General features: G+C 40.0%; 2 protein-coding genes and 1 pseudogene across 2 annotated transcripts in view; 1 reads left to right on the forward strand and 2 right to left on the reverse strand.

Moving 5' to 3' along the window:
* The window catches only part of LOC146460746 (uncharacterized), a 110,633-nt gene that overhangs the window by 52,928 nt on the left and 44,807 nt on the right, over nucleotides 1-12,898 (forward strand). Inside the window, exon 5 of the mRNA XM_085087537.1 lies at nucleotides 1,867-2,015. The gene's annotated coding sequence lies outside the window, so the exon portion shown is untranslated. The remainder of the gene's footprint in view (nucleotides 1-1,866; nucleotides 2,016-12,898) is intronic.
* Nucleotides 3,880-4,976, reverse strand: LOC146460756 (serine/threonine-protein kinase pdik1l-like). The gene has a single exon (XM_085087565.1). It carries the CDS (start codon nucleotides 4,925-4,927, stop codon nucleotides 3,956-3,958), a length of 972 nt encoding a protein of 323 aa, XP_084943691.1. The 5' UTR covers nucleotides 4,928-4,976; the 3' UTR covers nucleotides 3,880-3,955.
* On the reverse strand, nucleotides 6,930-11,326 carry LOC146460757 (serine/threonine-protein kinase pdik1l-A-like; annotated as a pseudogene).

Genomic DNA, 12,898 nt, shown 5'->3' on the forward strand with positions numbered 1-12,898 from the left:
TTAATAGTTTCTGTTACATTTTATGCCTAGGTTTCAGATTAGAACTTTGCTTTCAGTACTTTATGTTTAGAACTTTGCTGCATTGCTTTCAGTACAAAGTTGTGGTTCACGTTGTAAGATTATATAATGTATTGTTTATGTTAGAATAAAGTTACAGTTCTCTTCTTACAAAATGTTTGTGGTAAACGATACCAGCTTAATCTCAATCTCACCAGTATTCTGTGCAACATTTTTACAACAATTTTTTTTATCTCTATCCTATTTCCACTCTTCCCTCTTCGTTTTCATTTCAGTCTTATTTCCCTTTTCTTCAATTCTTTTATATCACATTTCTATACCAGTACTGCAGTAGACACATGCAGTCTGAGACTGCCTATTTTTAATATTCTCTAATGTTGCGCGAGGACTGTGTCAAATTTTAACAAGTGTTGTCGTAGAAACAGAGAATTCAGTTGGGTCCTCATGCCGTACAGAGATTTCGAATTTTGTTTTTCGTTCATTTGATTTCTCGAGGAAAAATTTTAGCTGGCCGATAGTAGCTTAATCACTTACTGTTTGTAAAATTCACGAGTCATACTCATACAAAGTAGAATGTAAAAAGTTCAAGAAATTGTTTCATCACTTTCTTTTACACTGAAATGTTCCGACGAATAAAATGTCCGAAAATATTTTCCTCCGACCAGCAACATAGCCAGAAAATTTCGATTATGTTTAGGTAAATGTGCAAATGCGCATGCGCTAACTGTAAGCGGCGAACTGAATGGCCAACCGTATGACTCCATTCGCCATGATTACAAATTGACCAATTCAATCTGCGAGTTTTTGAAATTCGTTGGAACAACATCGGCTGTAAAACCTACAATCGTGTAGGAGTTATCTTTGATGCACTCTTCACTTTGTTGTTTTGTGTTCAGTTGTTTTTGGTCGCCATATCTCCTGTACGATTGTTGTGTTGTGAACTTCAACTGTCCAAGCGAAACTGTTTTCAATGAATTTAACATGAGTGATTTGTTGTATCCCCTCAGAGTGTTAAGTCCGAAATTTCGAGAAAAAACGTCCGAGATGTGCCAGGAAATCGTCCGAAAGTTTTTAGTCCAAAGTGTATCCAATTTTCGGACGAATATTTTTTGTTACTGAACGTTTTCCTAATGGAAGGAACGGGCAGTGCCAGCGTTTGTTGTTTGCTTCGTTGGATAAGCATGATAATGGCAGTCTCGCACCCTTGTGGGGCGGCTCACTAAGAAGATTATGATAAATTTTGGGTCCACCGGTGAGTCTGAGTCTGACCAAGTCAACATTACAAATTGACTTTAGAATTTCTGTCATAGCACATTGTAATTACATACTGCAGATACTATACTGTTGCTTATACATAAGACTTATTGGAATTCTGATTACTAGCGCTTTTACTATAGCTATATATGTTTCGATTGTTCTTGTATTTTTATTTTGTATCTGACGGAAATACAGAAACTTTTTCTTCGCGTAATCAGCTCTTTCAGCTCAAAGCCTGGAACTAAACGTATTCCTCAGAAGGTAATGCTCGAAATCCTGATAGATTTTACTACCCGATGTGATAGTCAAAATGTCTGAATTTATCTCGCTAAAGCTTGCACCACTTCTTGATAAACAATTTTTCAGCAAACTTGAGGGCTCTGGTTTATAGCTAAAGGGTGCTTTTCCGTTATATTCTTTTGGCCCTACATTATAACTTTGACTTTATCTCAGTAGTGTTTATATTGGGGTTGTACTCTATTCTGCGCATGTATTTCCTATGCGTTCTGAACAGTGTTTTCTCTTCTCGTATTTTCGCATTGTAAGCATGCGTGGCCGTGGAAATTCATTCTTTTTGTTTTTCATTCACAGATCTCTTGGCGAGTCCAGTGAAACGTAACTTCAAGAATTCCAGATTCACCACACTTTCTCCCGACTTTGAACCGGAGCAACGCTGGACGTCAAGTTTTATAGTACGGAGGAATTTTATTCCATGGAGAAAGCTCGTTACGACTTCTAAGGTACGCAAGAACTAGCTTATTATAGCTGGAGCCCGTCGGAAAGCAGAACACAGTCAAAACCTACACTAGCACAAGTTTATTATATCTCCAGAAATAATCAAGATATAACTAACTAATGTTTACAATTAATTTCCTCACGTACTACATACTGTATGGGTACGTGATACTTGATAAGAAGTAACACACACGGCAAGGCCCTGAGGCATGGGCGCATTGAGGAACCAAGCCATAGACTCCGGTGACAATGAATATCATGTTCTTTAAGCATCTCTCTTATTGAAAAATAATGCTGTAACACTTGAGCGCTACAGTTGCACCCAGATTTCTGTTCCGTGCCGGCAAATTATTAATTTATGTTAATACGGATTGACAAAAATTACATTTCCCTTTCAAATCGCAATCAGGTGGGAAAGCCTTCCAGTAGAAAACAACGAGAAGCTTAGCTTAAAATGAAAGTAGCACAACTTAGTTTGTTGTAAAATAAAAGATATGCTTTCTTTAAGCGCGATATTTTAACACAGGAGTCTTTCAGGAGATGAACATATGCAAAGAACGTTTAAGTGAAATAACGAAAGTAGTGTTGCTGCGTACATAAAGAACTGCTCAAATTTCCACTCGATACTGACTTGAATTCTGGTAGTTAAAATAGATTACAGTAAGTCCCGAAATCCTCAACAAGGAGACCACGGGTTACTCTTGAGCCCGGGATTGGATTCGACCGCCTAACAATGTAGGGCAGCTCAGATATCAACATTATCACTGGTCGAACATTCATGCAATGTTTTATTACTCTCTGTGTACTACTGTTAACATGCCGCTTGAATTGGTTATTTGCTCAATACACGACTAACCTTTAAGTGGTTCTACGTCAAGAATCAACCACCTCTACTTCGACTTTTTGAACAAATTTTGATTGATTTAATAGATCCTTGAATAAACAAAAAGGCTAGGAATCTACCTAAGTGGTATCCAAATGTGGCCAATGTTTCACAGAAAACAATAATACAGTTTAGTATGACCAAATTAACAAATTGCATTAATGAACACAATAACATGCACAAGACATTCAAGTATAAAGATGACACCTGTCCAAGCAAGTCAAAAGAAAAATGAGTGTTGTTTATAAAAATTTATACGTTGATTTAATCTACTCAAAACCAAAAGCGCCTAAATTTTCAGTCGGTGATTAAGTACGCACTTGCAAATACAAGCAAAAAGTCTTTGATAAAGGATGTCAGAGTAATGGTCAGAGGAGGAATTCAAAATATCGCAAATATTGTCTACAAACCCAATAACTTACCGATTAGTCGATTTGATGGGAGGAGAAATTAAAAGAAGCTTTGGAGGGAGATTCAAAAGACAGATCAAACCGAATTGAAAAAGTTATTCTTAAAGATTTGAAGAAAAACTGAGTGCTCGTCAAATGGAGAGGTTTTATCCAGATAAATTAAATTCGTGGGTTTCACTGAATCATTTTAAAGGATTATGAAAAACTGATTTATATAAGAGAGCGACATACCTTATTTGAACATGCCACTCTCACTCTCACAAATCTTATTAGAAAGAGTCCCACGGGTGGTACTGTTTTAAAGGAGAAATGCTCTTTGTGTTTTTTTCTTCATCCATTTCCGATGTTGACAACCATCTCCCTTCAAATGTAAATTTACGAAAGGAAATGTTATTAATAATTAACAGCTTTTTTCTCTCCCCCAAACATAATTTCGTTTACTAAAAGGGGTGTCTTCATGCAATCTTTAAAGAGATCTTAAACAAACAACGAAAAAAAATTACCGAGAAAATAGAGAATTATGTATTTGGTGCCGTGGAGGCATTGAGGCCTTCAAGGCCCTACCTCAAGTCTGGGTCTGGACTAAATCTGCTTAAAGTCTCAGTTGCTTTGAACTTAACTGATCTTCGCCTCTAGAGACAAATTGACATAATTACGAAATCGGGATTAAAACATTGGATGTCTCCTTCCTCCAGAATTGTATTTCTTCTGCTGTATTCTCTAATGTTTGGTAAACCTCTTCAGCGCTTGGTCGATCATCTTCGTTGCAGTGCAAAGCTTTTAGAGTTGCACTTTGCATTTGTTTGGACCCTTGCGCTCGACTTGAAAATTTAGTTTTGATGCTTGGTAATACTACCATTGCAAACCCAAGGGCATCTTTCCCTCCAAAATGTGAAGGAGCAAACGCACCATAATACTTTTCTTCGCCAATCGTGACAAAATCCCGCTCCAGGATCGCAAAAAAGAGCGCACCAAGGGAAAAGACATCGGCTTTTTCTGTGTAACGGCCCTTGAAAACTTCAGGTGCCATCCAGTATGGAGTACCAATTTTTGAGTTCATGTAGTATTTTGTATAGCTGCCCGGCCATGGATCCTCGCCTAGTGGAGTGTTGATTTTGAGTGCGAGGTACTCTCGAGCCAAGCCAAAGTCGGCTAATTTAACATCCTCAGCGGAGGTCAAGAGCACATTTTCAGCTTTCAAATGTCGGTGAACCACTTCTTGTGAGTGAAGGAAGGCAAGCGCTGCTGCACATTGTTTCATCCATTTGAAGTTTACTAAGTTACTACTCGGTCGAGCCAGGCGTATGTTTAAATTGCCACCAGCGCAATACTCGGTCAAAATCAGCATGTTGAGACCTTCAGAACTACGGTATTGATCTGCTCCTATCACTTCGATCAAATTCTCATGAGTGACTTGATTCAATGTTTGAACTTCGCGAATAGCATTGCAAATTCGCGATTGATTTACGCACAGGACATATTTTAACGCGAACTCTATGGACGTCCTGTCGTTTGTAACTTTGTACACGACACCGAAAGCCCCCTCGCCAAGTTTCTGCCCAACTGTGTACACTTCATCTTCAACTTCAACCTTTGTCAGCTCGCTCTGCACTACTTGCATCATTATTACTCTGTTTATCAGACAGTATTGACTCTTCTTGTACCAGGGAAGAGAATAAATGTCATCAGTCGCTTATTGGCTTCGTAAAGCGGAATTGTGGTTTCTAAGAAAACGCTCTCTGTTTTCTAAGAAAACTGGCGGGGGAGGAATAGGGGTGGGGGAGATTGTGATTTGTGCGGGGAGGGGCAGGGTGGGTAGTTGTATGGTTTTTCCGGCGAGGCCTGGACAGTCGTAGTTTTGCAGCTTCGATCAATCTGTTGGTTAGGGAATTTAATATTACCAATCGGTTATTCGTTTCGCCAATCGGGAGAGCGGTTTGTTAGTGAATAAAAAGCTCTCGTTTTATCTGGCGGGGGAAAGATGGACGTGTGGGTACTATGAGGTGTGAGGGGAGAGGTGAGTGGGTAGTTGTAAGCTTTTTAATCCGAGGTTGTGATAGTCGTAGCTTTGTAGCTTCAATCAACAGATTGGTCGTACAGTCCGTAAACTGATCGAGTAATCATCCATGAGCATATCGGTGCAGCTTTTTTCAAGCCGGTCATAGAACTAGCTAAAATCCTTTCGGACTATGTGGGTTGATCAGCTTGTCCAAAATGCATAGTTTTCTGATGAAAACAAAAGGCTCCCAGGACCTTCCAGGAAAGCCCCCCACCGCTACAAGATATTTGATTAAGGAGACGGTTGAATTAAGTCAAGCGTTTTTTGAGTTAGTGCTGTTGAAATACGACCACCTATGCCTTATACAAGTTTATTGATCTGGAAACATGCAAGTTATAAAATAATACCAAATGTTCTTTTTAGTTTTGCATCGTCAACGTCTTTTACATCGCCAGGAAAGCATTGAACATTGTTAGTAATTTCACCCAGTTAGCATTTCAATTTTAAACTTTACATGGGATACACTTGTCACTTCTCGAATCCGAAGACCCCTCCTGTGAAAGAGTAGGTGACTGTATAATCTACCCACGTGAGAAAAAATATCAATTTGTTTGAACAATATATTTTTCAGTTTTGGGGAAGGGGCTCCCGGACTTGGGTAACTGCGTTTGGATTTATCCAACTAAACGCCAAGTGAAAACTGTGGTACCTTATCTGATTAAACTGCACCGAACCCAACGAAGCTATGTGTAATTTAAATCTATCGACGTAAGGTCTGCCGAGAGCTTCTGTTAACCAGGGGCCGGTTCCTGAAAGGTGTGATAACTCTATTCCAAGGATAAGTGTGCCTTATTCCAGGAATAACTTTATCCCCGGAATAAATTCTGTTCCTGGGAGAGGGAATAGCACTTTTCAGGGAATAAATCTGGGATAAATTTATTACACCTCGCGAGGTGGCGTGATAAATCGCTATTCCAGGGATAAATCTGCAAAAACAAGATAGCCGACATGTTGTTTGGTTGTCTTGCTGATGCAAGACGAACCAGACCGCGGTGTTTAAGGCTTTTTAGTGCACATCTAGATGAATACTTAAGCGAGAAAGACATCAAGTCAAGATTCCGTTTTGGTAGAGACTCCATAAATTACCTTGCCGATTTGTTGTCCGATGATCTAGCGAGAAACACCGCTCGAAATCACGCACTTTCCCCACTCGTTCAAGTTCTTGTAGCCTTACGTTTCTTCGCACTTGGAAGTTTCCTAGAGGTAATTGGCGATACATTCGGGCTACCAAAATCCACGGTCTCGCGATGCATAACGCCAGTATCACAGGCTTTGTATTTCCCTGTATTTTTTCCCGCGAACTATTTTTAGTAGCAGCTCACGGCTGGTTCGCTATACAGACAAATGTATGGAAAGTTCAAAACACGACTGGACGCTTTCTGTCACAGCTACATCCCTCCAATTTTGTTCTTAAAATCCTTTTCCTAGTGCCAAAAGTTTCCAATTCATGAATTTTTCAGAAGTGATGTTTTATGAAAATTATTTGACATTGGATTTCCATACAAACACTCTTATTTCAAGCCTGTTTGCCTACCCGTCAAAATGGCGTCGAAAACCATGATAAGGCCTATACGTCGGCCTTTTGGGTGTAATGACCATCAAACACCTTAGGAGCCACCCAGTATGGCGAGCCAACCTCAGTGTTCATGTAGTACTTTGCCTAACTGCTCAGCCATGAGTGATTGTCTAGTTGGGAGTCGGTTTCGAGCAATGTACTCTCGTGCCAAACAAAAGTCAGTTAGCTTTACATCCTTCTCTGCTGTCAAGGGCATGTTATCAGGCTTTAAATCGTGGTGAACCACTCCACACGAGTGAAGATAAGCAAGGGCATCCGACGTTTGTAGCATCCATTGGAAATTAAGCTCTTCACTGCTTGGTCGGGTAAGGCGCTCGTTTAACAGCGCAGTGGTCAGTCAAAATCAACATGTGAAGCCCTTGGGCATCCAAGAACTGGTCTGCTCCTTCGACGGCGATCACATTCTCGTGAGAGAGTTCGTTGAGTGTCATAGCCTCCCGAATGGTATTGACAATTTCTGAAGCATCCTCGCATAGTATATCTTTTAAAGCATAAACTCTTGAAGAAGATACCTCTTTCACTTCGTAGACGACTTGAAACCATTCATTTTGTTGGACGTCTCACAAAAGCTTGCTGCATTGTGTCAGTGACTTGCGCTCTTTGGACGTGGATGTTTTCGACGAAAATATAAAAAAAAAATTGTGGTATTAGTTGCGCGCTTATTCTACGGTGAGAAAGGATTTCTTAGAAAAGCGCCAATGTACCTTATTAGCATATTTCAACCGCTTTTCCTACAATTTCCAATTGCCTACTTGCCCAGCCTCCCTGGTGCTTAGTCAGCTGTCGCAAATTGTATGCAGTAATGACAAACAGTAAAATGTAAATATTACCCATTGTTTTGGACAATTCGTTCTTGTTTTTGCTGACATTGACATTTCTATATTTCTACTCTTTATTGTTGTATTTTTACATGTTAGCCGCGCGCGCTCTTAGCCTTGCGCCGCGCGAGGACTGGACATTAGTTAATTTAAGTCGCGCGTTCCGCGCGCAAGATGGCGCGTGGAATGACGTAGACAGGTTTTGAGTTTTTTTTGCTTTTCGCCTCAAAGACAGTGTTTTCTTGTTGCTGGAAAAACAGTGTTTTGTGCTTCCAGTCTTGCCCGAAGCGATTGCCATTAAAAGCCAAGAAATCGTTAAAAACACCCATATATAGGTGGACGTGGATGTACGATTTTAATGCGTTTTAATGATTTTCCTGAAGTCTCCGGTATAACTAGTAAAAGGTCTCGTCGCGTCTGGAATATTGAGTGTTTTTTTTTAAATTCTGTAATGTTGGGTGACGACTTCATGGCTCAAATTTAAGCAAGTGTTCTCATAGAAACAAAGAATTTAGTTAGGTCCACATGGCATACAGAGATTTCGAATTTTGTTTTTGATTCATTTGCTTTCTCGATGAGAAACTGTAGTTGGCCAATCAAAGCTTCTCACTTGCGCAAAATTGTGCGGACCCAGTTCACTGTGTTCATACAAAGTGGACTATAAAAGTTTGAGAAATTGTTTCTTCGCTTTCTTTTACACAAAAAAGGGTTTCGATGAATAAAAATGTCTGAAAATATTTTCGTCCGACCAGCAACATGGCCAGAACATTTCGATTATGTTTAGGTAAATGTGCAAATGCGCATGCGGTAACTGTCAGCCGGGCTTACGAAACTGAATGCCCACTGATATGACTCCATTCGCCAGGAAAACAAGTGACCTCTTCAAACTGCGAGTTTTTTAAATTCGTTGAAGCAACATTGTTTATAATTACTACAATCGTGTAGGAGTTTTCTTTGATGCAGTCTTCACTTTGTTGTTTTGTGTCCAGTTGTTTTTGGTCGCAATATCTCCTGGCGATTGTCATGATTAGTCCGAAGTTTATCCAATCGTCGGACAAATAATTTCCGTTTCTGAACATTTTCACAATTAAAGGAACAGGCTTTTCATGCACTTAAAAAACCTAGAGTGCCAGCGCTTGTAATTGGATATGCATGGTAATAGAAATCCCGCACCCTTGTACGGCGGCTCACTAAGAAAATTATGATAAATTTTTCAGTTACGTCCACTGGTGAGCCTGAGTCTGACCAAGTCAACATATATTACAAACTGACGTTAGAATGTCTGTCATAGCACATTGTAATTACATACTGCAGATACTATACTGTTGCTTACACATAAGTGTTACTGGAATTCTAATTACTAGCGCTTATACTAATATATGTTTCGATTATTCTTGTATTTTGATTTCGTATCTGTCGGAAATACAGAAACTTATTCTTCGCGTAATCAGCTCTTTCAGCTCAAAGCCTGAAATATACGCATACCTTAGAAGGTAATGATGGAAGTCCCGATAGATTTTATTACCCGTTGTGATTGTCAAAAACTTCTGAATTTATCTCGCTAGAGCTTGCACCACTTCTTGATAAACAACTTTTCAGCAAACCTGAGGGCTCTGGTTTATAGCTAAACGGTGCTTTTCCTTTTGGCCCTACATTATAACTTTCGCTTTATCTCAGTAGTGTTCTACTTGTATTCGGGTTGTTCTCTGTTCTTCGTATGTATTTCTTATTCGTTCTGAACAGTGTTTTCTGTTCTCGTGAGTTTGCATTGTGAGCATGCGTGGCCGTGGAAATTCATTCTTTTTGTTTTTCATTCACAGATATCTTATCGAGTCCAGTAAAACGAAACTTCAAGAATAGCCTTTTTCACGGTTAACTCTGCTCATTTGAATTACAATGGAATCTAGCATGTATGTGAGGCAATTTCGGGCTATTTTGTAGTTTTAGCCCCAAATTGCCTCGCATCCACGTTGGATAACATTGTAATGCAAATGAGAAAAATCAACCGTGAAAAGAACTATTGCAGAATCACCACCTTTTCTTTTGACGTTGAGCCAGAGCAACACTGGACGTCAAGTTTTATAGTTAAGTAAGAAGGAATTTAATTCCATGGACGAAGCTTGTTCCGACTTCTAAAGTACGCGAGAACTACCTAATTATAACTGGAGTTTGTCGGAAAGCAGAACACAGTCAAAACGTACACCAGCACAAGATGTAACTAATTAGTGTTTACGAAATTAATTTCCTTAAAGGAGAAGGTCATTCCAAAATGGCACCTTTTCTCCTTTCATCAATAGAAAGGTAATGTAAACATTAGCTTTTTACCGAAGTTTCAGCTTCCGAAGTGCTTTCTATCCTTATGAAATCCTTGTTCAAAGTAGCCCAAAAATCGTGCACGGTCGCCGCTATTTTGGAATGTACTTAGCAGGGTGGCGATGCTTGCGTGACGTCATTGAGTTTAACCTGAAGTTTAGCGGGAAGCTTGAACACTCGACTCGTTCTTTTGCAGTTATGCCTTTTTGTTCAGCACCGTATTGCTCAAATAGGTCTCAAAGGGACAGCAAAAAGGTATTTCGTTCCATCGTTTACCAGTAAAAAGAAAAAACTTGGCAAAGCAGTGGGCGAGACAAAAAGTATTGCCAAAAGAAGAACACTTGTATGTTTGTTCCGATCACTTTACTGATGACTGTTTTGAAGTGGACCACCGACATAATCTCCTCGGTTGTAAAACTCGCAAAAGAAAGAAAAAACCAGACGCAGTTGCAACTATTATGTAAGGTTTCATATTCAGCAAAGAGTACACACACACACAAAAGAAATAAATAAACGAAATAGAAAACAGAGCAAGAACTCGTCGTATCCTGATACTGGTTGACAAAGTACCTTCAAGCTTGTTTTCTGACTTCGGTTCTTCAACACAACAAACGCACTCTCTTGCGGTCTTCCGCACTTCGCATCTTCCGCACAAGCACCAATTTAAGTTTAAAAGTCTTTCTGCACCCTCGTTTTCGTTATCAGAGCCATTGTTTCCTTGGTCAACGTTGCCTATGTAGAAAGAAACAGAACTTTCGCAGTTACTTGCAAACTAACCTCCAACTATTGCACACACAAAGACCAGACCAGCACACCTGGAACTCCATGCCCAACTCTTTCCGATTATTGTGTGGTTTCTTTAACGTCCCACAGGGTTATGATCATGGAAGTGTTGTGAGACGAGTCCTACGGTTTATCGTCCTTATCCGAGAAGGCTAGAAAGTCTAACCATTTGCAGATATCAGAGCACAGGCAGCACTTCCTCCTCAGTTATTTAAAGACTCTGAGTGGTGGTCCGGCCGGTGTTTGAACCCGCGACCTCCCGCACGGTAGTCCGGTGCTCTGCCAACTGAGTCAACCAGTCGCCGGTCGAGATAATTTTTAGGGGACCTTAAATCTTGATAGAGGCTACGGAAAAACAAATAAATTGCTTCAACAATAAGCTTAGGATTTTATTTTTTGAGGTGTACACTTAAGCGCGCCCTCTAGTTCTCTAGTTGCCAAGGCTGATTGCCCTACTGCCCCCTCCCCAGACATGTACTATCTGTGAAGCCCAGTTGCAGGGTCATTTGATAGTGCTAGTAACCACTTATACTAATGGGAAAATTGATCAATACGCATGAAACGTCGAACAGGAGGAACCTTTTCAATTTAGAGGACATTAATATTTGTGATCAACATCGTGATTGAAATGCTAAAACTTAGCTAACGTGAAATAACGACGGAAATGAGTCGCATTTTCTAGTCTATGTAACGCACTGTGAGTCGCTTCTTGGTGTGAATTAAGGGGTTCGTTTGAGTGTAGCGATTCGAAGTGTGACATCCAACTTTCTTCCGATATCGGGGGGTTACTACGTTCCTGAACAGAATCGTCCATCGGTTTTAAACAATTCCAAAAGCTTCGGCTGCTCGCGTATATCAACGGTATCATTGGTCGAGTATATCAACAGTATCACTGGTCGACTGCATATACACCGATTTTAAACATTCATGCAATTTTTTATTACCCTCTGTGTACTACTGTTTACCCTTTGGATCCTAACAATGCATATTTGCGTAGAAAACGCCGTTCTTGCTTCTATGAATTGCCTCTTGTTTAACTAAGCTACAACGTCATGATAATCTGGGAATCGCACCAGCTGATGTATATTGCCATCATCACACCCAGTAAACCGACTTCACCTCCTGATTTTCGCTGCATATCACCGTTCCTCTGGCAACAAAGCCCAAAATGCCAATTTTTCGGCCAAATAACAACACCAAAAATTACACTTATTTATCGTCAATTTTTAATCTATATAATTTGTTAAAAAATGAAAAGTCTACATTTACAGCAAACCTCAAGTTCAGACCTTGGTATCTGACTGGAAGTTTTCCTCTCAATGCTTTCCAAGGGCTATAATTCAGCTATTTTATCAGACCCAGTCTTGCGTACCTTATGTTCCCTCGTTCACGCCCGAAAAGAATTCTGGGTAATAAGTGTCGAGCCACCCAGTGCCACCAGCAGAATTTCGAATTCATTAAATATTTTACTTCTCCAAACTCGCCCAAATTGCCTTGGTAGGTCCCGGAATCCATCCACAAAACGGCTAGAGAGACAACTTCACTCGTGTGCCTTTATGTCTGCTACACAGCATGTTTGGCGACTCAGTCAGCATGAAACCACCTGTCACCTCTGTTTTCTTTAAGAGGCTTGCCCCTACCCACATTCCAGCTTAATGATGCCAGAATGGGGACTTCTGCAGAGGAAAATGGCTTGAAAAATACTTATAAAGCGACGATTTTACCAGATTCGTGCTCGTGCACTCGCTCGCTCGAAACAAGCAACAACTGTCACTTGCATCAAGTGACAACTAGCCTGAGCCCACAGTTTCTTAAGACTGCAGATATTTTTATTTCATTTCCATTTATGGAGAAATTGAGTGGCTCAGACTATTTATTGCCAAAAAGTCATTGAAAAAATAGCACAAACCAAGGATTCAAAGGGTTAACATGCCGCTGAATTGGTTATGACTAATCAATTAAGTGTTTTTACGTCAAGAATCAACCACCTCTACTTCCCCTATTTGAACAAATTTTGATTTATTCAATAGATTCTTGAATAAACAA

The sequence above is a fragment of the Pavona decussata genome, unplaced genomic scaffold (assembly GCF_977016875.1).
Source record: "Pavona decussata unplaced genomic scaffold, jaPavDecu1.1 SCAFFOLD_207, whole genome shotgun sequence".
NCBI classification, from domain to species: domain Eukaryota; kingdom Metazoa; phylum Cnidaria; class Anthozoa; order Scleractinia; family Agariciidae; genus Pavona; species Pavona decussata.